The sequence below is a fragment of the Antedon bifida genome, chromosome 1 (genome assembly GCF_963402885.1).
Source record: "Antedon bifida chromosome 1, ecAntBifi1.1, whole genome shotgun sequence".
Lineage (NCBI taxonomy): Eukaryota > Metazoa > Echinodermata > Crinoidea > Comatulida > Antedonidae > Antedon > Antedon bifida.
This window is the reverse complement of record NC_136226.1, coordinates 26,386,658-26,407,619: the sequence shown is the minus strand read 5'-3', so window position 1 is coordinate 26,407,619 and position 20,962 is coordinate 26,386,658. Positions and strand designations below refer to the sequence as shown.

The following is a 20,962-nucleotide window of genomic DNA, read 5'->3' as shown; positions in this document are numbered from 1 at the left end:
TGTATGTTAGATTGCCTTGAATGAAGGAAGAGCGGGACTGGAGCTACTTCCTATGTTTAGGCAAGCTGCATGATCGCCGAGACATTGTGTGAATTTTGTTTAATGGAGTAAGCTACGTCAGTTCGGCATCGACCAAAACCAAAATTATGTATGTAGTACAATTAAGAACATTAATATTCGACCGACCGATTATTATTTAACTTCGCTCAAATAGCTTTTGACTGATATAGGCCTACAACATAAAATATCAAACCTCATAATTGTCTTTCACGTTATTTATAATAGATTTCATAGATGCTGTACAAAATATGCTTATGTAAACTGTATATGCGTATTCATCAAACTTAGTTTGAAAAAATCGATTCATTTTTTATTCAAAGAACTAAATTTATAATTTACTTTTCATTTCTTAATTTAACAATTATATTTCAATTAAAATGTTATATCTAGAGTATAAAACATCATTTCTGTATGGCATCATTTTGCTATTTATCAAGATAAGGTTTGACAGAATGATAAAAATGTATACCATATTTTCATTCGAATAAACGTCCCCTGTGTAGAACATTATTTGGAATCAATAATCTTCTCACGAAAAAACGCCCCCTAAAACCGATAAAACTGATGGGCGTTTATTCGAATAAATATTCTCTGTCATTGGTCGAACAGTTATTTTAATAGCATTGGAGAGAAAGATTGGTCTAAAGAGGAAATGAACTAAAAACATTTTCTAATGTTATAACCAATGTTTAAATATTAATTCTAATTCATTAGAAAAAGTTAGAATCAATTTAATTTTGGAGCATTATTATATTTTATACTCTCTTATCAGCAACATTATATACAAATAATGTACAAATAATTTGTGAGTCGAAAGAAAAAATGTTCTTTACATTCAAAGCATACAAAACACTAATTGTTTGTTTTATAGATATGTACTGTTCTCAAGTAAATTTGTGTTCAACTAATCAGCCGCTTCTATCTATCCTGAATCGAATGAATGTAATGAATTAGCGTTCAGGTTTTGGCTGTGGTAGCCAACTCAGTATTTAGGTCTAGGCACAAAAACCTCACTTTGTGTACAAATTTGCCTTCAATGCATGTGATACAAAATCAACCAATTAAATAACAAAACCATTCTTGTATCATGTCTAGAGGCAATAAACATCCTACAGTATTGTGTCTGTTCACGGCAACTGGGCCATACCATAGCACCAACTGTATATTAACTTAACCTAGCCCTCTAAACAATCTCTCACTACACTACAGCATCACATTTGGGATGAGGATAGCTGTCAGAAGACAAGATAATGCAGGATGTTTATTGCCGCTAGCCATGATACAGCTGATGTATCGGGTAGAATGTAGAAACAAATTGTGGATTTGGTGATTGTCAGCCCTGTTTATTCTGTATCATCAAAAGTCACAAATTGGAGAAGTGACATTTTAGAAGAAAAGTGTGACCAAATATTATAACACAATACTGGAGGCCTTGGGTGTTTTCAGTATTTTTTTACATTATTTGAATGCATCTTGTTTCCAGGGCCTCTGGGTTTAACCAGTGAGCGCTCATATCTGGATCTTGGCCCCAAATTAAACTATCACCTTCATTCAATTTCCTTGTTAACTCCATCAAGAGGTGCAGAACAGCAGATAATTAATTTAGTAAAAAAAGTCTATGTATTTGCTGTGTTAATCTCTTCTTAGATTATCCAACCTAGCTTGTAAGTCGGCATCAGCGTCCATGTCACCCTCAGCTACTGGTACCTTATCTTTAGTTGATGCATTCAATGCTGATCCTGTGCCGGGTAAACCTGATACAAATGAAATAACATTTTATATAGGTGATTTTTTTCTTTCGGTGGTCCCTTTCGTTGAGTTTTCTTTTGTTTTTTTTTATATTAAAGGTCTCTTTAGAAGGACCAGCCTTAGAGTCTAGAAACAACTGACCACTTTTGTAGTTTCTGTTTAAAAGGTGACAGAAATGTACAGTATATATTTTTATTTGGTCATGTGATGGTTTTCAATGTACAGAATTCTAAGCTTATGTTCTGTCTACACTATAAACTTTATGTGACAAAAAAAATGTGATGTGCCCATATATAGACATGATGATGTCATATCACTACTATATTTGGGCATATCACTACCATATTTGGGCACATCACACTTTTTTTGTCAAACTAGTTTGATAGAGTAGACTGAGCTTAAGAGAGTGTGAAACCACATATTTTGAGGCTGTTTACCATCATTCCATCTGAAGATAAAGCAGTTGATTTAGTATGTGACATTAGCTTCATTGATGCTATAATGCAATCAATAAGGAAAGAACTGGCACCGACAAGAATGCTATCATTACAACACACATGGCTTCACTTCCCACTAAAAGATGAGAGTGAAGGGTCTTGCCCAATAACACAAGATGATGAAGTGTGAAGAACTCAACAGCTTTTACACAAGTGAGACCTACCCACCAGTTAGCGAACCAACCAACTTACCCGGGTCAATAACTATATGATACACAATTTTATTCCAAACTATTGTAAAAAAGATATTATTTTAGTAATCAATTGATGCAATTTCCTTACCTGCTAATTCATCCCCTAGTGATAAACCAAGCTCATCCAGAACCTGAGATACTATTGCCTCACTGAAAATAATAAAGATAGAAGTTTAAAAATGGAAAACATATGAAAGAGCTTAAATATGGAATACATGTAGAAGTTCTAAAAATATGGAATACATTGGGAAGAGCTTAAAATATGGAATACATTGGGAAGAGCTTAAAATATGGAATACATAGAGAAGAGCTTAAAATATGGAATACATAGAGAAGAGCTTAAAATATGGAATACATAGAGAAGAGCTTAAAATATGGAATACATAGAGAAGAGCTTAAAATATGGAATACATTGGGAAGAGCTTAAAATATGGAATACATAGAGAAGATCTTAAAATATGGAATACATAGAGAAGAGCTTAAAATATGGAATACATAGGGAAGAGCTAATGGAATGGAAGAGCTTAAAATATGGAATACATAGAGAAGAGCTTAAAATATGGAATACATAGGGAAGAGCTTAAAATATGGAATACCGGGAAGAGCTTAAAATATTGAATACATAGAGAAGAGCTTAAAATATGGAATACATAGGGAAGAGCTTAAAATATGGAATACATAGGGAAGAGCTTAAAATATGGAATACATAGAGAAGAGCTTAAAATATGGAATACATTGGGAAGAGCTTAAAATATGGAATACATAGAGAAGAGCTTAAAATATGGAATACATTGGGAAGAGCTTAAAATATGGAATACATGGGGAAGAGCTTAAAATATGGAATACATAGGGAATAGCTTAAAATATGGAATACATACAGTAGGAAAGAGCTTAAAATATGGAATACATGGGGAAGAGCTTAAAATATGGAATACATAGGGAATAGCTTAAAATATGGAATACATACAGTAGGAAAGAGCTTAAAATATGGAATACATACAGTAGGAAAGAGCTTAAAATATGGAATACATTGGGAATAGCTTAAACTATGGAATACATAGGAAAGAGCTTAAAATATGGAATACATACAGTAGGAAAGAGCTTAAAATATGGAATACATAGGGAAGAGCTTAAAATATGGAATACATAGGGAATAGCTTAAAATATGGAATACATAGGGAATAGCTTAAAATATGGAATACATAGGAAAGAGCTTAAAATATGGAATACATACAGTAGGAAAGAGCTTAAAATATGGAATACATAGGGAAGAGCTTAAAATATGGAATACATAGGGAATAGCTTAAAATATGGAATACATAGGGAATAGCTTAAAATATGGAATACATAGGAAAGAGCTTAAAATATGGAATACATACAGTAGGAAAGAGCTTAAAATATGGAATACATAGGGAAGAGCTTAAAATATGACGGAAGGACTTTTAAACATGGATTTACATTGATATGAAATAGCTACAAAACATAGTTAATTACTAGTAGACATGGTCATTTCAGATAAAATAAGAAAGGTATTCCATGTTTTCATTTGGCTTGATACTAACCTTTCTTCCTCATCTTCGTCCTCTCCCATGGCATCATCAACTGCATCACTCATCATTTCTTCCTTCATATCCATTATTTCTGACTGCTTTTCAAATTCCATCATTATTTTTTGTACTTGTGGTAACTTCATCTAAGAAAATAATAAGGTTTTTACTTCTGATGTTCTGACGATAGAATCATCAGATACTTTCCAAAGGAATACATACAAAATGATTATGAATTATTATTATACTGATTTTACAGTTTACATGATTTTTTAATTTTTATAATATAATTACACGTTCTGTTGTGAAAGAAAGTGTAGGGTTGATATGCAGCAATCCAAATTAAATGTTGTTCATTAGGATAAAAACTCTAGCAGGTAGAACTTTTTTTAACAGGAGGGTGGGAGATGAGGCAGCGATGATGTTGCTCATTTGCTAGAGTATGGTAGGCTCTTCCAGTTAACACAGTTAGGGAACTCTTTACAACACCGATTTGCAGGTTTTTATTGCATAAAAACTCATAACATTATAAAATACAACTAAATATGAGCTTACTTGTTTATTCATGCTTCCCATTGCCTTGGTTACACCTTTCATGGCTTGAGCCATGGCATTGGTTGACCGAAGTGTTTGTACTTTCAGTGCCACTGCTTGGATATTTGCTCTCATCATAATGAATTTCTTAACATACCTTCGCGTTCGCACCAAATCCTTTGCCATTATTTTTACTGCATCCTGTACAAATAGTAGTTAGAATATAATCAAATTTCATATTTTTTCAATCTTAAGCAGCTCTGTCTACACTTATGTGACAAACAAATATGATGTGCCCATATATAGACATAATGATGTCATATCACTACCATATTTGGGCATATCCATATCACTACCATATTTGGGAACATCACACAATTTTGTTTTGTCCAACTAGTTTGATAGGAGAGTAGACAGAGCTTAAAAGATGTATTTTTCCATGAAAAAAACATAATAGTACATGAAAGTTATTCACAAAAATGTAACCATAAATGAATTTTCTGTCAGACAATCGGCTGTAGATAGGTCGTCTTAATTGTAAATCAAAAGCTCCCTTTGGATGACTCACCATTTTTCATTTCACGATCTAATCGGAAAGCTGGTGACAATGCTTTTTCTGTCACCACTCTGCGGATCTGGAACGCGCTACCTGTCGAGTTGAGAGGAGCGAATTCGGCACCTCTATTTAAACGTCAACTTTTCTTTTTAATTAATATAATTACGAAGTATTGTTAGGCGCTCTGTTCTTTGTAGGGCGGCATATAAAAACTTGTATAGAATAGAATAATATTATTATTTATTCATATGAGCATATACTGTATACTGTTCATTAATACTACAGTATAATACCGTAATACTGTACGGTAAGCCTATATCAAGTATGGTATAAGGCACGACAGTCACAAACCATTTCTCCTTGTTTTGCCATCTTCTTTATATCTGCAATAACCTTCTTTTCTTGTTGTTCCATCTTTGATCTCTCTTTATCTAGATCTCTCATAGCCTTGTTTAACGCCCGTTGATTTTGACGCAACATCTGCTCTGGCGTTTTGCGTTTACCAAATAGAAAATCCATGATTTCTGTTGCTTAATATGGCTGAAAAATTAACAAAACAAAAAGGATGGTTGAATCGAGTGAAAGGGGCAGATGATGGATCTACTTTACTTTACTTTCGCACCGAACTTGAAATCGTTTTGGACATAAAAAACACTTTTTCACGGCCACTCACAGCCCCGCCGCACATCAGACGAATGTTTTTATTAAGTTGGGCTAAATAAGCTCGAGGGATTGACTCAATTATTGAGGTGCGAAAGTACAGAAGCACCCAATGTTTATTAGTACTAATTTACAAAGGCAATGTCAAAGATTTAAGCTACTGGAGGTTGTCTAGGCCCCTAGGCTCAAAACCGGATGATCCCAATTAAATTTGTAGGCGAGCCAAATCAACATTGTCCGCCGGTTCAAAAACATTCAACAAAACTCCTCCTAGCTAGCTAGGCCGAAAGACCTAGTATTATACTGTAATTTAAGAAACTTTAAATAATAATATTAGATTTTTCGTACTTACATACCAGTAATGAATATTTCTTATAGCTTATAACAATAAATATTCAGACGATAAAAAAGGTTATCGTGACATAAATGGTGATTTCCAAACAATGATACACAGTCACAAGTAAGTTGTTTGTAACTATAAATAGAATCATTACGTCACACACATTTTCCCGTCCTAATTTCAAACAAAAGAGGGCGACAAACATGTATTTTTAGTTATCACAAAGATTTTAATCGAAAAGGCTCATTATAAATCAATTAACGGAAACATCGCCCTCTTTTTCGGGGATAGTACTACTTGTGTAGCCATTAGCAACCGGTTATGCTAACGGTACCTTTTCGAAGATTGTTTTTTTGTAAAATATGATCAAATAACAATAAGCTGAATAAACAATGACAGATTCACCATCTGTGCCTTCAACGAAAGTTACAGAATCAGGTAAGGCCTAAACTAAACAGTCCTACTAGCCTAGGCGTAGCCTAGCTAGGGCTAGGCCTGGCCCTTAGCTAGTAGTAGCCCCTAGATAGTAGGCTAGGCCTAGCCTAGGGCCTAGCCTAGTACTACTAGGCTAGGCCTAGGTAGCCTAGTTATTAGTAGGCCTGGCCCTAGTACTACTAGGCCTACTACTAGGGCCTAGGGGCCTAGCCTACTAGGTAGCTAGGAAACGCCACCAAGTAGCCTACATGTAATTTCGATCAGAAATCATGCAGGGCCAACATTTTTTTTTCCGCAGAGCTAGTGAAACTGGTTTTGGCGTGTAGGTAGCAGCAGAATACTTCATTTTAGGTAGGCTAGGCACTGGGCCTAGGCCTAGTACTAGGCCTACTAGGCCTAGTACTAGAGGTTGACAGCCAAAAAAAAGTTTTGATTATTTGACAGTGAATTATTATATTACCGGCCTAGCTTGACAGCAAGAACGAAGTCATTATTTATTAAACAAGATTTTACAGATTATCATCTACATGCATCTCAATAATACTGTATTTATCAGCAAATTTCATAGACTCTCTTCTCCCAGACGTGCATGACCCGTCCTAGTTCACAAAATGCCAAACTGTCAGCCTCTAGAACTATAGCTTCTGCTTGATATAGCTTCGGAATGAGTCCTCTGGGGATATAGCTGGTTAAAGCCGTGGCACGATAAAGAAATGAGTTAATTACCACTTTTTTTGTTTCTATGAATATCATATATTATGTTTTGTTCTTTGCACTGTAGGTTACATAGATGATTGTATTCTCAATCAATAGAAACCCTTCTCTACATGAAACATAATACACCACACACACCTATTCATAACAATAATTAATAATCGCCAATATATTTTTTTTTAAGGTTCTGCAAGGAGAGTTAAGCTTTTAGAACCAGTTATTGAAAAAGAAACTGAAAATGTGGCTGAGCCAACAAGTGACACACCTGCAATCACACCACTACCCCCACCACCAACGAGGGAAACAAGTCAAGTAAGTTTAGGACCTAGATAAAAGTTATTTAGATAAATTGACATGTTGTTTTAGACTTGGTTAAAGCAGCCACTTCCCGTAAGCGTCCACTTTTCTCGGTCCCGAGGGTGGCCGCTTACTTATTTATATAATTTTTCCCTTTATCTAATTTATGTACAAATACACCTTGATTGATATTTTGTTTATAATTTCTTTTCTTCAGACTGAAACGGAAACTCGAACATCTATCAAAACTCCTGCATCATCAAAACCTGATACAACAAATAAGTTTGATATGCTGTGTGATGGTGTTCTTAGTTCCATAACACTTGTTCAGTCTGCATTAGCTGATGTAAATACTGCAGTATTTGTTTAATTTCAATCACAATTTATTTTCATCGCCAATTATAGATTGCCATAAACTTTCTATTGTACTGTATTCTGTTTCTGTGGGTTTGAATTATAAGTTCCAGCTCCAGTATGTGGGAAAAGTTCAGGTGTACAGTTGATCTTTGTGTCAGAAAAAATAACCTAAAGCTCTGTCTACACTATCAAACTAGTTTGACAAAAAAGTAATGTGCCTAAATATGATATTGATATGCCCAAACATGGTAGTGATATCATGTCCATATAAGGGCACATTACATTTTGTTCACATAAAGTTTGATAGTGCTTTAGTGTTTGCACCTTTCAACCTTTTTTACAAAAGTTCTGGAAATTGCCTCATGGAAAACCTTGTTATCACTACAGATACATTTATTATTATATATTTCTTTTAAATGTTTACCTCATGATGCATATTTTTACATATAGTTGAACCTCCGTATGCGGCCACCTCCCTTAACGACTGCACTCTCAAAAGCCTGTTTGTTCTTCCTATCTAATTGGTGCATCTAGTACCTCCCGTAAGCATTTATTATCACCTTTTAAATGTTTACCTCATGATACAAGATGCATTTTTGTTTGTTTTATAGTTTCTTTCAGTAAAAGATGAATTACTTCTTCACTCCATCCCCCCAACACTAATGGCACAATTAGCAATCACTGCTGGTAAACTGTACAGAAGGTATTTTTGTTTTACAATATCATTTTACAAGCTTAAAAGCATCGGTCAGATGTTTTCCTAGTCTGATTTTTTGCACTTTATACTACGTACATAAAAGAATACCGGGAAAAATGTTGCATAGTTCTTCACATAACTATTGTATACTTGTAGTAGTTTAGGGTTTATCTAATGTAAAAATGTAGACAAAATCAGTAGTTTTCACATAATTTTGCTGATATACAAATAAATAAATCATGGCGATTTTATAATCTTGACATGTTTTTCACAATAATCTTTCACAAATGAGTTGTTCCTAAAGAATGTTTCATTTGTATTTACTCAGTACCTCCGATATGTATACACCAATCACAGAGCTAGTTCGAATGGTGCGTGTTTATTCGGTACCATGGGAAGAGAAAAGTCTTGCATTAAAGAAACTACATACTGATTACGAGACAAAACACAAACAGTTGAATATCGCGATCCGTCGTCTGCAATTGCTTGACATGCAGTCCCGCAGGATTGAGCGCGAGAAACGCATCATGAACTGGGAGAAGTTGTTTTCGAAGCTGACAAGTTGCAAAGGTCATGGTAGGAGATGGAAATTCCTGATTGACACCTTTAAACAGAAAGCAAAGCTTGGGTTAGTGATCTTCTGGAATCCTCCTAAACACCAAGTCCAACCAAACCCAACATTAAATTAATTTGTGACCTTAAATTATATCTAAAACGTAGGGAATGGGACTTTAAATATACAGTATCCAAGATATGAAAATGAAAAATGTATTATATATGTATACAGTATATTAATTTAAATAAATTATGTATGTAATGTTGTGTTTATTTTAGAATGGAGCATGTACATGCATACATAGATTCAATTGAGAAGAGGCAAGATGAAGAGGATGAGCCAGAACTTGATCGACCAAAGTCACAGAGTGAATCAATTGTCGCTGAAGAATTAAGAATCAGTTCGGTATGTACCTTACACCAAAGACTATACAGGTAGCCGTTGCTAATCTCTTAAGCTCTGCGCGTCTACACTTTATTTATGTGACAAAAAAATGTGGCGTTCCCATATGGACATGATGTCATATCACTATCATATTCGGGCATATCACCACCATATTTGGGCACATCACACTTTTTTTGTCACATAAAGTTTGGTAGTGTAGACAGAGCTTTATACTATTTACATTTATAATAAAGTTATTTTTGTCATTTTCAGACTGAACTAGACTTCAGTGATGGTGAATCAGAACAAGATGAGTATGAGAATGATGGAGTGAGCACAGCACGAGCAACCGCTCAGACGCAAGACTTTGACATGGATGACTATGATGCCCCATCGCAGTTAAGCAAGGTACCACTATTGTTTCTTTTCAAAGCCTAAAAAGTAGTTAGACAATGTGACCAATATGGATCATTTTAGGGTATTTTTTCAAATATTTGTTTCCATTGAAATATAATATTATTGGTAATTCTTAAGCTTTGTTCCCACTAGGGAGGCAACATAAGGATGTAAGTGCAACGCAAGCTATTTGATCAATGACAAATGACCGTTCTGATAATTCTTTGCTTGTGATTGGTCAAATTACGCGCGTTACATCCTAGTGGGAACCAAGCATTAATTATATTTTTTGTAAACAATATTACTTGTCAAATAAAAAAAATAAACTATTTTTTTTTCTCTGCAGCGTACAAGATCTCTCCCTCGGCCATCCAGAGGAATGCCATACAGGAATGCACCCCACACAGAACGCAAGGTACAGACCAAAGAATCGTGGATGCAAACAGAAATTATAGGAGAGATCAAACCAGTGTTGCGTACAACTGAGACGGATTCGCAAACTTTCGTTCCTCAGTTAGTTGATAGCGATGTGTGGACACATGAACCTGAATACGATTGGTTCTTAAACGTTAAGGTATATCGCCCAATCGGATTTCAACAACATGAAAAACTGCGTTGTAGTATTAACTATCAAAAGCAATTCCAAAAGACAGATGTTTATGAAGCGCCACCAAGCACACCAGCTAAAGGTAAGGGTTTGAAAGCTGCAAATGAATAAGTCTGTGATGTCAAGGGTCAAGGAGTAGATGTGTTGATAGGATAGTCTGCATTAAAACACATTTGTGTGTGTGGCCTCAGGAATTTCTACTGATATTTTCCTGATGCAGGTCAATGTTCTATAATATATTACAGTATATGTTTGTTTGTTTATTAAAAATTCATTTATGTTCACAGAGAAGACTGTTGAACCAGAGAAAGCATCTCGATCTAAGAGCATGATTGGGTCAAAGGGCAGAAATCCAATGGGAAGAAAAAAGAGAGAAAATTCTCAGGATGAAGCAATGAAGGATGAGAGGTAATGTTGAATGATATAAAACTGAATTTCTCAATGTGGGAACCATTCACATTAGAAATATTAGTTTTCTGATATTTATAATTTTTGTATTCTGCAACATCACAATACCCCAATCCCAATTGTTTGGCGTTCTCAATGATGGAAAATAGTCAATATTTGATTAGGTCTGTACAAGATAAGTATATTGATGTTTTCATCGAAAACACTGTAATTTCCTGCTGTCAAACAAAAAAATCACTAACACTAACAACTAATAACAACATTAATAACTAACAATATTTTAAGTTTGATCATGTCTCGCACTTGTTTGGAATAAACTCTAATTTTTTAAGCGATATTCCATACCTTGCATTTCCTTTCAAGAACATTTATTAATTTCAATAATGGCAAAATAACATTATGATTATGGATGAATTATGATATAATTAAAACATTTTAAACACCACCCAGAGAGGGTGAGTGTGGCCGAGCGGTTACGACAGTGGAACCGTAATCCATAGCCATAACATCGGCAAGGGTTCGAGGCTCACTCGCTCCATGGTTCTGGTGGTAGAACAAGTCTTCTCGGATAAGGACTATAAACCGTAGGTCCAGTGTACATCTGGCTCATGTGCACTTTAAAGAACCTAGTACATCTTTCGAGACGAGTAGGGGGTTACCCGGTGTACTAGTTCATACACACACACTGTCGTGGACAGACGTAATGGCGCCGTAGTTAGCTGCCGATGACACAATGGGACCCTTAGGGGAGAAGAATGTTGTTGAAAAGGTGTAACATCTTAGTCCACAGCGCCTTTGATCACTTGTTGCTGGAATTGGCGCTTTACAAATTCGTATATATTATTATTATATTATATTATTATTGAGTCTCCTGTATTAGAAGAAATAGAAATGTCACATGCAGGATCCCAAAGAAAAAGATAAAAACAACAAATACAATCCAACAAAAAACATTGCTTAAAACTTATTTCTAATTTTTTCAATTCTATTTCATGCAGTTTTCAGCATCTTGTTTTTAAACTTAATGAAAAACCAAGTGTTGAAAACCCATCTCTTGATGCAGCTTCGGAGAGAAATGAAGAGGAAATTAAACTGACAAGTGTGTTGAAGAAACAAGACGAACAAAGTGGAAGCGGTGATGCTCCGAGAAAAAGGAAAAAGTCCCGTGTTGAAGATCAAATCAAATTAGCGATTCTTCATGGTAGTTTGGAAGAAATGCTTGGCATGGCAACGATAGATTCAGCAGATTTACAAACACTGGTAAGAATGTAAAGAAAGTAAAATATCACGAAAGAAAAAGGTTTATATTGCCATTAAGATAATATAGTGACCAGGCAGCTAAGGTTTGTGGTTGACCATCTTCTGGAGAATGAGTTTGTACTGTAGTATAACTGAAATGTTGAGACATTCTCAATTGTATTTCATTTCCTGATGAAAAAACATGGTGTACCGCAAACCTAACTTTACTAGTGTTTATTCGCCAACCAAATTACTGTAATTCAAACTATCTTATCGTAACTGAGGAAGGGTTAATGTCGATAGCTTGCCTGTTGCTTTGTTTTTTATTTTTGTTGCGTTTGTGATGTATGTGTGAATCAGATATAATATAATATTTTCTTAGGCTTTTTTACATCATCTTTTGTGTTGCGTTCTACAATAATTAACACAAACCAAAAGGGTGGGTGTTTGACTAATCTCTAGTTTACGTAATTATTTTGATAGGAGGTACAATTGAAAGGCTCAATTGAGGAGACTGCGGATCAACTTCCAGCCAACTTCCCCGTGTATCCTGTCAAAGCCAGTGCAAAGGAGCGGCGCAGAGTGCAGACGCCGTGTGGCACCGTGCGATTAACATTCTTTTATACGTGTGTCCACAAACCTTTCACGTTTGATAAGCAAACAGGTATATATATGTATTATAGATAATAAATAGAGAGGTTTCGCAACGCTACGAATACGATAACGAAAACGAATACGTCACGCACATGTATTCGTTTTCGTAAGCCTGCAAAAATCGAGGGCGCCGTCGATCCAAAAAAAAAAAATGTGACTGCGGTAAATTCGAAGCGCAGCAGGTACGTGTTGCTTGGCTGCCTAGGCCTAGCGTAACATCAAAGCGAGTGAGCACTTTAAAAACTGCTATTTATCAAAATCGACTTGTTATTTTAGTAAATTACTTTTAGTAAATTACTTTCAATAAATCTATAATTATATTATAATCATGAATCATTTCTGATTCAAATGCAAAATGTGGAAAATAATCAAAAACTATACTCGTTTTGTAGTTACGAATATGACTGGTGATATTCGTCAACACAAATACGCTCTACGAATATGAAATGGGGATCAGCTCAAAAGTTTCATAAATGTATGACGTATCCGTTTTCGTTATCGTATTCGTAGCGTTGCGAAACCTCCCTATTATCTTCAACTTCAAATCAAATGTTTTTAATGTATTACTATTTAGTCTATTTTTCTTCACAAGGGTAGTTCATAGAGTCAAATCTGATCACAAGCAATCTTCATAAACCTTACATAAATACAAAATTACACTGACCATTTTTTTTCTTTAAAATTTAATTTTGTCTTTATTAATCTTTTTATGCCATATTTTTAAAAACCAATTTTGTTTAAATTTAATTCCTTTTATTTTGTTTTCTTTTATTTCTTTTTATTTATTCATTGTTTGTTAGTAGAATAAATATGAATATAACTATTTATTTTACACAGCATCTGAGTCAATTAATGATATTGTACTGGATCTCACCGACATTGATTTGCGAGTGACGAAGAAGGAAAGCTTGCCGTGGAACAAGGACTACCGTGATAGGTGTCTATCTGCACTGTCTTTGCGATCTTCAGAGTCTGATAAACCGGTATGTTTACTTGAATCTTTTCTTCGTATTTACCCTCACATATTAGCCCCTTCACAACGAACTGAAATGTTATCACTTTACTCCATGGCTTTTTGAATTTTTAATAACATTTGATTGATTTATTATTTATCAGGAAATGGTAACCAGAGCAGAATTTGATATGCTAATAGAACAACACAACCAAGAGATTATAGTTATGCAAGAAGACTTTGAGTAAGTAACAAAACTGATTCCAAACTTTCAATAATCTCGAGTTTCTAAATATTCTGATAATAACATTGTAGGTTTTTTTTTTACATTTTAGGACACGTATAAAGGGCCTTGCTAGAAGTGTGGAGAAGTTACAAAATGATCAGCTGAATGCACTTTTGAATCCTGGTGATGGTATGATAACAAATACATTTAAATTGAAATATTAGATGATCAAGGAAAATCCTTTGTAATATCAATAATAGTTTATAGATTATATTGGATTTAATTTGTTGTTTTTTTTAAATAATAATTATAATATCCTAGATTTATAAAGCGCCTAATGTTGTGAAACCTCTAAGTGCTGTAAATGATTTGATCCCACAATCTCAAGTCCAACTTCCAATATGCCTAGAATTCTTGAATAAACTTGTGTCCAGTGTTATTTGAAAACCTTGTATCTCCTATAGTAGATCTTCCATACATTGGTTTGTTTCTTTTTTTGTAGGCCGATTTGGGTCACCTCTGCATGGATGGACAGATGACCGGAAATTGTCAGTGGCTAATGCAACACGAAAGCCTACACAACCCAAGAACAAGAAATTAGCAAATCTTCCAAAATGGGGTAGTGATCTTCCAAAAGACGTAAGTTAACTAAAGCTTGGTTTTAACTTGGACGTAACACAACGACAAACGAGAGTTCAGGTGTCCATTGCTTACAGTGGCCTTGTGTTGCGTCCAAGTTGCGCAAACTTGTATATTCAAATTTGTATCCAAGAAAACAATTAGATTTGAACCAGCAACCTCTCGAGGGAAAGTATCATGGTGTTAGACCACTAACAAAAAAACACAAAAAGTTTATGAGCACAATATAATATGTTTAATTATGATATAGCTTTATTTTTTTTGATATTTCTATTTCTAATAATTACTGGTATGTAGTAAGGAATTACCCTACATTTTTTCATTTTGATTTGTGTGGCTTAAGGCAACAAAACTTTTTAGGTCATCTATTGTTAGAAATATAAAATATATGCTATCTGAAAGTAGGGTGCCATAAACTGTAATTGTTTTAGAGTAGCAAAAACTTTTTATCTTCATTTTCTGTGTTTTGTTTGTTAGTTTTTCGAGAGACTTAAACTCTTTAATGAGGAGAGCATTCGACGGCAACAAGAATTAGTGGAGCGTGTCAAGGAAGAAGTTAGCCAGGTGATAGAGCGACAGTTAGCTGGTCAGTATAGATTAAGTGCACCTGTGACCCGGGCAGCTGACCTCGGCAAAGGTAATGAAGCATTTCCACAAAGGTGGTTTCAGATAGAATGTAGGCAGTACTATCAGAGCCTTTATTGTATCAAGTAACATTGGTTTCACAATGGAATGCACACATGAAGGCCGTCGCTTAATTGTAAATGGTTGAATTACTTGCATAGGCGTATGATCTTACCTTATGTCCTATTGGGTGCAGGTCAACTCAGTTCTAAACCGTCTCGGCCAAAGTCAAGTCGGCCCCACATCAAGTTGGCCCAAAGTCAACTCGACCCCAAGTCAAGTCGGCCTCAAGTCCACTCGGCCTCACATCATCTCGGCCTCAAGCCAACTCGGCCTCATGAATTATTATTTATTCGGCCTACCTGATAATAATATTATTATTATTAATGTAGGCTTATTGATCAAAATTCTTCTGTTAATTTAAACGCCTAGGCCTAAGTGAATATTTTATTGGGAAGGAATCGGGAGCGCTTCGGGAAATATATTCCCGAGAGCAAAATATCATTCCCTCTGGGATGTCATATCTTATATTTTACCTCTAAGCAGGCAATATCTGTATAATATTATATATGTGCCTTATATTAAACTTCACCCGAATTCTTTATTTTCGATTGCAATAAATATTTCTCATATTATATCATAACAATTTTATGTGTTGTCCCAATTTGTTTCAGATGTGTGTTTACCTGCTGTCTTCATGCCAACAAAAACGGCACATTTATATAATCCTAGAGCACACTCATACTTTCATCCCTCAGGTAAACATCTAGTAGTTCAAGTTGATAAATTATTTCCTAGAATTTAAAATTCATTGAGAAAAACAGACTTTACGCAGAGCTTCTAAACTTTTGAGCCGATCCCCTTCCACATTTATTTATTTTGAAAAAAAGCTGCTAAATAATTTCGTAACCCGGTTACTACAAAATGTAGTTACCGCAGTAATGGCCCCTTATGTAACTAAATTGATATTTTTTGTAAATCTTCTTCCTTCTTTCGTCACTGGAAGACTTGTTAAAGTCGCATTAATGTAGGCTCTGCTACATATGTTTTTTTCGTTTTTACGAAAATCAGAGTAGCCGTATTCATAAATTTTTTATCCAGTTTATCACCTTTGAATCAATACAGTAAAGTTGCTTTAAATTCGTGCTTAAGCAGCCTAGCCACCTGCAGTGCCTAGCCACCTGCAGTGCCTAGCCACCTGCAGTGCCTAGCCACCTGCAGTGCCTAGCCACCTGCAGTGCCTAGCCACCTGCAGTGCCTAGCCACCTGCAGTGCCTAGCCACCTGCAGTGCCTAGCCACCTGCAGTGCCTAGCCACCTGCAGTGCCTAGCCACCTGCAGTGCCTAGCCACCTGCAGTGCCTAGCCACCTGCAGTGCCTAGCCACCTGCAGTGCCTAGCCACCTGCAGTGCCTAGCCACCTGCAGTGCCTAGCCACCTGCAGTGCCTAGCCACCTGCAGTGCCTAGCCACCTGCAGTGCCTAGCCACCTGCAGTGCCTAGCCACCTGCAGTGCCTAGCCACCTGCAGTGCCTAGCCACCTGCAGTGCCTAGCCACCTGCAGTGCCTAGCCACCTGCAGTGCCTAGCCACCTGCAGTGCCTAGCCACCTGCAGTGCCTAGCCACCTGCAGTGCCTAGCCACCTGCAGTGCCTAGCCACCTGCAGTGCCTAGCCACCTGCAGTGCCTAGCCACCTGCAGTGCCTAGCCACCTGCAGTGCCTAGCCACCTGCAGTGCCTAGCCACCTGCAGTGCCTAGCCACCTGCAGTGCCTAGCCACCTGCAGTGCCTAGCCACCTGCAGTGCCTAGCCACCTGCAGTGCCTAGCCACCTGCAGTGCCTAGCCACCTGCAGTGCCTAGCCACCTGCAGTGCCTAGCCACCTGCAGTGCCTAGCCACCTGCAGTGCCTAGCCACCTGCAGTGCCTAGCCACCTGCAGTGCCTAGCCACCTGCAGTGCCTAGCCACCTGCAGTGCCTAGCCACCTGCAGTGCCTAGCCACCTGCAGTGCCTAGCCACCTGCAGTGCCTAGCCACCTGCAGTGCCTAGCCACCTGCAGTGCCTAGCCACCTGCAGTGCCTAGCCACCTGCAGTGCCTAGCCACCTGCAGTGCCTAGCCACCTGCAGTGCCTAGCCACCTGCAGTGCCTAGCCACCTGCAGTGCCTAGCCACCTGCAGTGCCTAGCCACCTGCAGTGCCTAGCCACCTGCAGTGCCTAGCCACCTGCAGTGCCTAGCCACCTGCAGTGCCTAGCCACCTGCAGTGCCTAGCCACCTGCAGTGCCTAGCCACCTGCAGTGCCTAGCCACCTGCAGTGCCTAGCCACCTGCAGTGCCTAGCCACCTGCAGTGCCTAGCCACCTGCAGTGCCTAGCCACCTGCAGTGCCTAGCCACCTGCAGTGCCTAGCCACCTGCAGTGCCTAGCCACCTGCAGTGCCTAGCCACCTGCAGTGCCTAGCCACCTGCAGTGCCTAGCCACCTGCAGTGCCTAGCCACCTGCAGTGCCTAGCCACCTGCAGTGCCTAGCCACCTGCAGTGCCTAGCCACCTGCAGTGCCTAGCCACCTGCAGTGCCTAGCCACCTGCAGTGCCTAGCCACCTGCAGTGCCTAGCCACCTGCAGTGCCTAGCCACCTGCAGTGCCTAGCCACCTGCAGTGCCTAGCCACCTGCAGTGCCAAACAAACCCCTCTGTAAAAATCCTAGCTATAGGCTTGTTTCAAGAAACTGTTTATACATGCTAGCTATAGGCTTGTTTCAAGAAACTGCTTATACATGCAATAATATTTTGTTATTAATCAGATTTTTTCCATTTCCATTTGGCAGGTTCATCTGGGCGTTTACGACTTACACAACCACCGTCAATGTTTCAGCTGCCGCCACTTCCTCCTAATAATGTATCCTTTATGAGTATTGCATTCAGTATAAATGTTTTATTCTTGAGCATTTGTCTAGTTTTACTACATTAAATTGTTACTACTAGGCTTAGTGTCTGTGCATAAAAGTACGTACTCTACAAACAGGGTATTATACATGTTCGTATCATTTTTAGTATGGTGCACAAATGCAATGCTGGCCTACAACATGGTGGATATTCTTCAAGTGTCAATAAAATATCAACCTTAACGTCAGCATCAGCGCATGTCTGTTATAAATCTGTTTGATATTCGCCGTAACTTTGAAGAGCATGGCCCAACGTGGTCTAGCTTCATCAAACCAGCTCCAGACATTGCTCCATCTCAACCAGCCTCCGTCCAGTCACCAGCTATGTTGGAAACAGTTCTTTGTGTGGCTGAGGAAGAGCCTACTAGATCAGCAACATTCTAACATTCAAAGCTCACTTTGAAGAGCAATTTATGGATTGAAAAATTCAGAGGTCTATTTGATGCGTAGCAAAGCCAAGTAAAGTAGAACAGTCAAACCACCTTGTATAGTATTTTCATAGAACTTTTGTTAACCTCAACAAAGTTGATTGTTAAAATTAAATAATTATGTACAGTACTACATGTAAAACAAACTACTATAATAATATGCTATTTTGTAACATTTTAAAAATACGTATGCTCAATATGAATATGCAAATAAGTTCTACCTTTATATGATTCATCCACCAATATTTTGTTAATGTTGATGATACGCAATACATTTTGGCTGAAGTGATTGAAAAGTTGCAAGTCTATTGTTTATAGTTAATAAAAATAATATTTTCTATTCAAGTATGAAATCTTAATTTACCACCGCAACACAATATGCAGTATTTTATTGATGGCTGTTTATAAGTGAAAAAAATGCCTTGCTTGTAAAGTTGCTAGTATATTTTTTATATGGATAATATAAGACTTTCTTCGACTATAAAAACTTTACCACTGAAACACAATATATTTTATTAAATATGACTGTTTATAAGAAAAAAATATTTTTCTTGTAAAGTTGCTAGTATATTTTTGATACTAGATAATATACTTTCTTCAACTATAAAATCTTAATTTACCACCGCAACAAAATATATTTGATTATGGCTGTTTATAACTTATAAGTTATTGAAAAAAATGCTTTGCCTGTAAAGTTGCTTGTATATTTTTGATATAATATAATTATTACTTTCTTTAACTATAAAAACTTAATATACCACGGCAACACAATATATTTTATTGATTATGATAAGTATGATAATGAACTTATAAGTTATTGAAAAAAATGCTTTGCCTGTAAAGTTGCTAGTATATTTTTGATATATAATATAATACTTTCTTCAACTATACAAACTTAATATTATACCACCGCAACACAATATATTTTATTAAACATGACTGTTTATAAGTGATTGGAAAAAAAAAATGTTTTGCTTGTAAATTTGCAAGTATATATTTTTAGTTAATATGATACTTTCTTCCACTGTATAATAATATACCACCGATATTGAATTGAATAAATTAAGCAGAACAAAATTCATCATCGTTGTTTTTTTTCTTTTTAAGTATCTTGAACACAGAAGTTGCTTTGAAAATGTTAGTTATTTATTTAATTTAATATGAACCTCGAACTACGTCATGTGGTACACATCAATTTCATCCCTATTCATGCATACATCTGAAGAGTAGTAACTTTACAATGTTCGTTTTCCTATATTATTTTCTCAAACTTTAAATTACAACTAAACTTTAATTAAAATTGCACATTTCAAGCATAATAATTAGTGATTTAAAGTCAAAGTGTACTGAACTAGCAGCAAAGAATAAATAATGAATGATGTTTTAAACATAGTTTTAATAATGATTACTTTGGTTTTCATTATTTATAAATAATGACAAAGCCAAAGTGATTGTTTATATATAATAAAATGAATTTGATAGCGTTTGAATTATTTATGAATAGTATATTGCTGAAGTCATTGTTTTTAATGTATTCTAAAATGATTTTGGAATTTACATCATTTGTAAATACTGTAATGACATATTATATTTTAGAAATAAAAACTTCAAAGTTTATATATAACACTAAACAGATTTCATATCAGGTCATCTAGACTAAAAAAATCAAATGAAAACATTTACGAGTCATGAATAATGACTTTTGGGGTTTTTATTATTTTTAAATAAAAAAATAAATAGTTTTAAAGGACTTAAATATTGAATATCGAAACGTGGCAGGCAATAGGCACTTGACCTTTGACAAGATCGCCTAAAATGTATAAACTATATTCAGGAATAGCCACTCCATAATTTCTTTGCTTTTCTTCCTTATATCTATATTCTGTCTATTTCTATTGATATTTATAAAAAAACTATATAATAACGTATAGCCTACCTATGCCTATATATAAAAAATGTATAATGAATTAATTAATTCCTCACATATCAAACTAATCTAACATAATATACAAAAACGTTAACACTATAATATAATAATCAAACATCGTATAATTAATCTATCTCTAACAAAACATTTCAATCTTTTATAAACTAGGCCTAAAGCCAAAGTTTAGTCGCTATCTCGGGGCCATTCTATAGTCACCACCACCAGGAAGGCTTGCTTCATCAACGCTTCTATGAATGGATAACTAGTTGGGAGCAGGAACGCTAGTAGACCAAACCCAGTACCGTTTTTGATTGAATATTTTCTTGATATTGATGTTGATAACTTTAGGAT

General features: G+C 36.1%; 2 protein-coding genes across 5 annotated transcripts; one reads left to right on the top strand and one right to left on the bottom strand.

Annotated features, from left to right (window-relative positions):
- Window positions 1–790: 790 nt before the first annotated feature.
- On the bottom strand, window positions 791–6,268 carry LOC144848645 (charged multivesicular body protein 2a-like). Of its 2 annotated transcripts, none has more exons than XM_078705486.1 (6): window positions 6,154–6,268; window positions 5,489–5,677; window positions 4,603–4,782; window positions 4,063–4,193; window positions 2,589–2,650; window positions 791–1,814 (listed from the first exon to the last, which is right to left on the bottom strand). In XM_078705486.1, the coding sequence occupies exons 2-6, from the start codon at window positions 5,654–5,656 to the stop codon at window positions 1,693–1,695; spliced, it is 663 nt and encodes a 220-aa protein (XP_078561612.1). In that variant the 5' UTR covers window positions 5,657–5,677; window positions 6,154–6,268; the 3' UTR covers window positions 791–1,692. The 2 variants fall into 2 exon arrangements, with proteins under 2 accessions (XP_078561612.1, XP_078561604.1); XM_078705478.1 differs by having other exon boundaries at window positions 6,150–6,265.
- A 192-nt stretch (window positions 6,269–6,460) lies between these two features.
- On the top strand, window positions 6,461–19,390 carry LOC144847692 (uncharacterized). Of its 3 annotated transcripts, none has more exons than XM_078704193.1 (19): window positions 6,461–6,575; window positions 7,471–7,598; window positions 7,801–7,929; window positions 8,552–8,643; window positions 8,966–9,265; window positions 9,472–9,598; window positions 9,851–9,985; window positions 10,320–10,662; window positions 10,868–10,988; window positions 11,987–12,248; window positions 12,711–12,891; window positions 13,719–13,864; window positions 13,998–14,077; window positions 14,169–14,242; window positions 14,562–14,698; window positions 15,176–15,335; window positions 15,997–16,080; window positions 18,140–18,210; window positions 18,452–19,390. In XM_078704193.1, the coding sequence occupies exons 1-19, from the start codon at window positions 6,530–6,532 to the stop codon at window positions 18,638–18,640; spliced, it is 2,805 nt and encodes a 934-aa protein (XP_078560319.1). In that variant the 5' UTR covers window positions 6,461–6,529; the 3' UTR covers window positions 18,641–19,390. The 3 variants fall into 3 exon arrangements, with proteins under 3 accessions (XP_078560319.1, XP_078560310.1, XP_078560326.1); XM_078704184.1 differs by having other exon boundaries at window positions 14,169–14,248; window positions 18,452–19,389; XM_078704200.1 differs by lacking the exon at window positions 6,461–6,575 and adding an exon at window positions 6,966–7,289 and having other exon boundaries at window positions 14,169–14,248; window positions 18,452–19,389.
- Window positions 19,391–20,962: the final 1,572 nt, after the last annotated feature.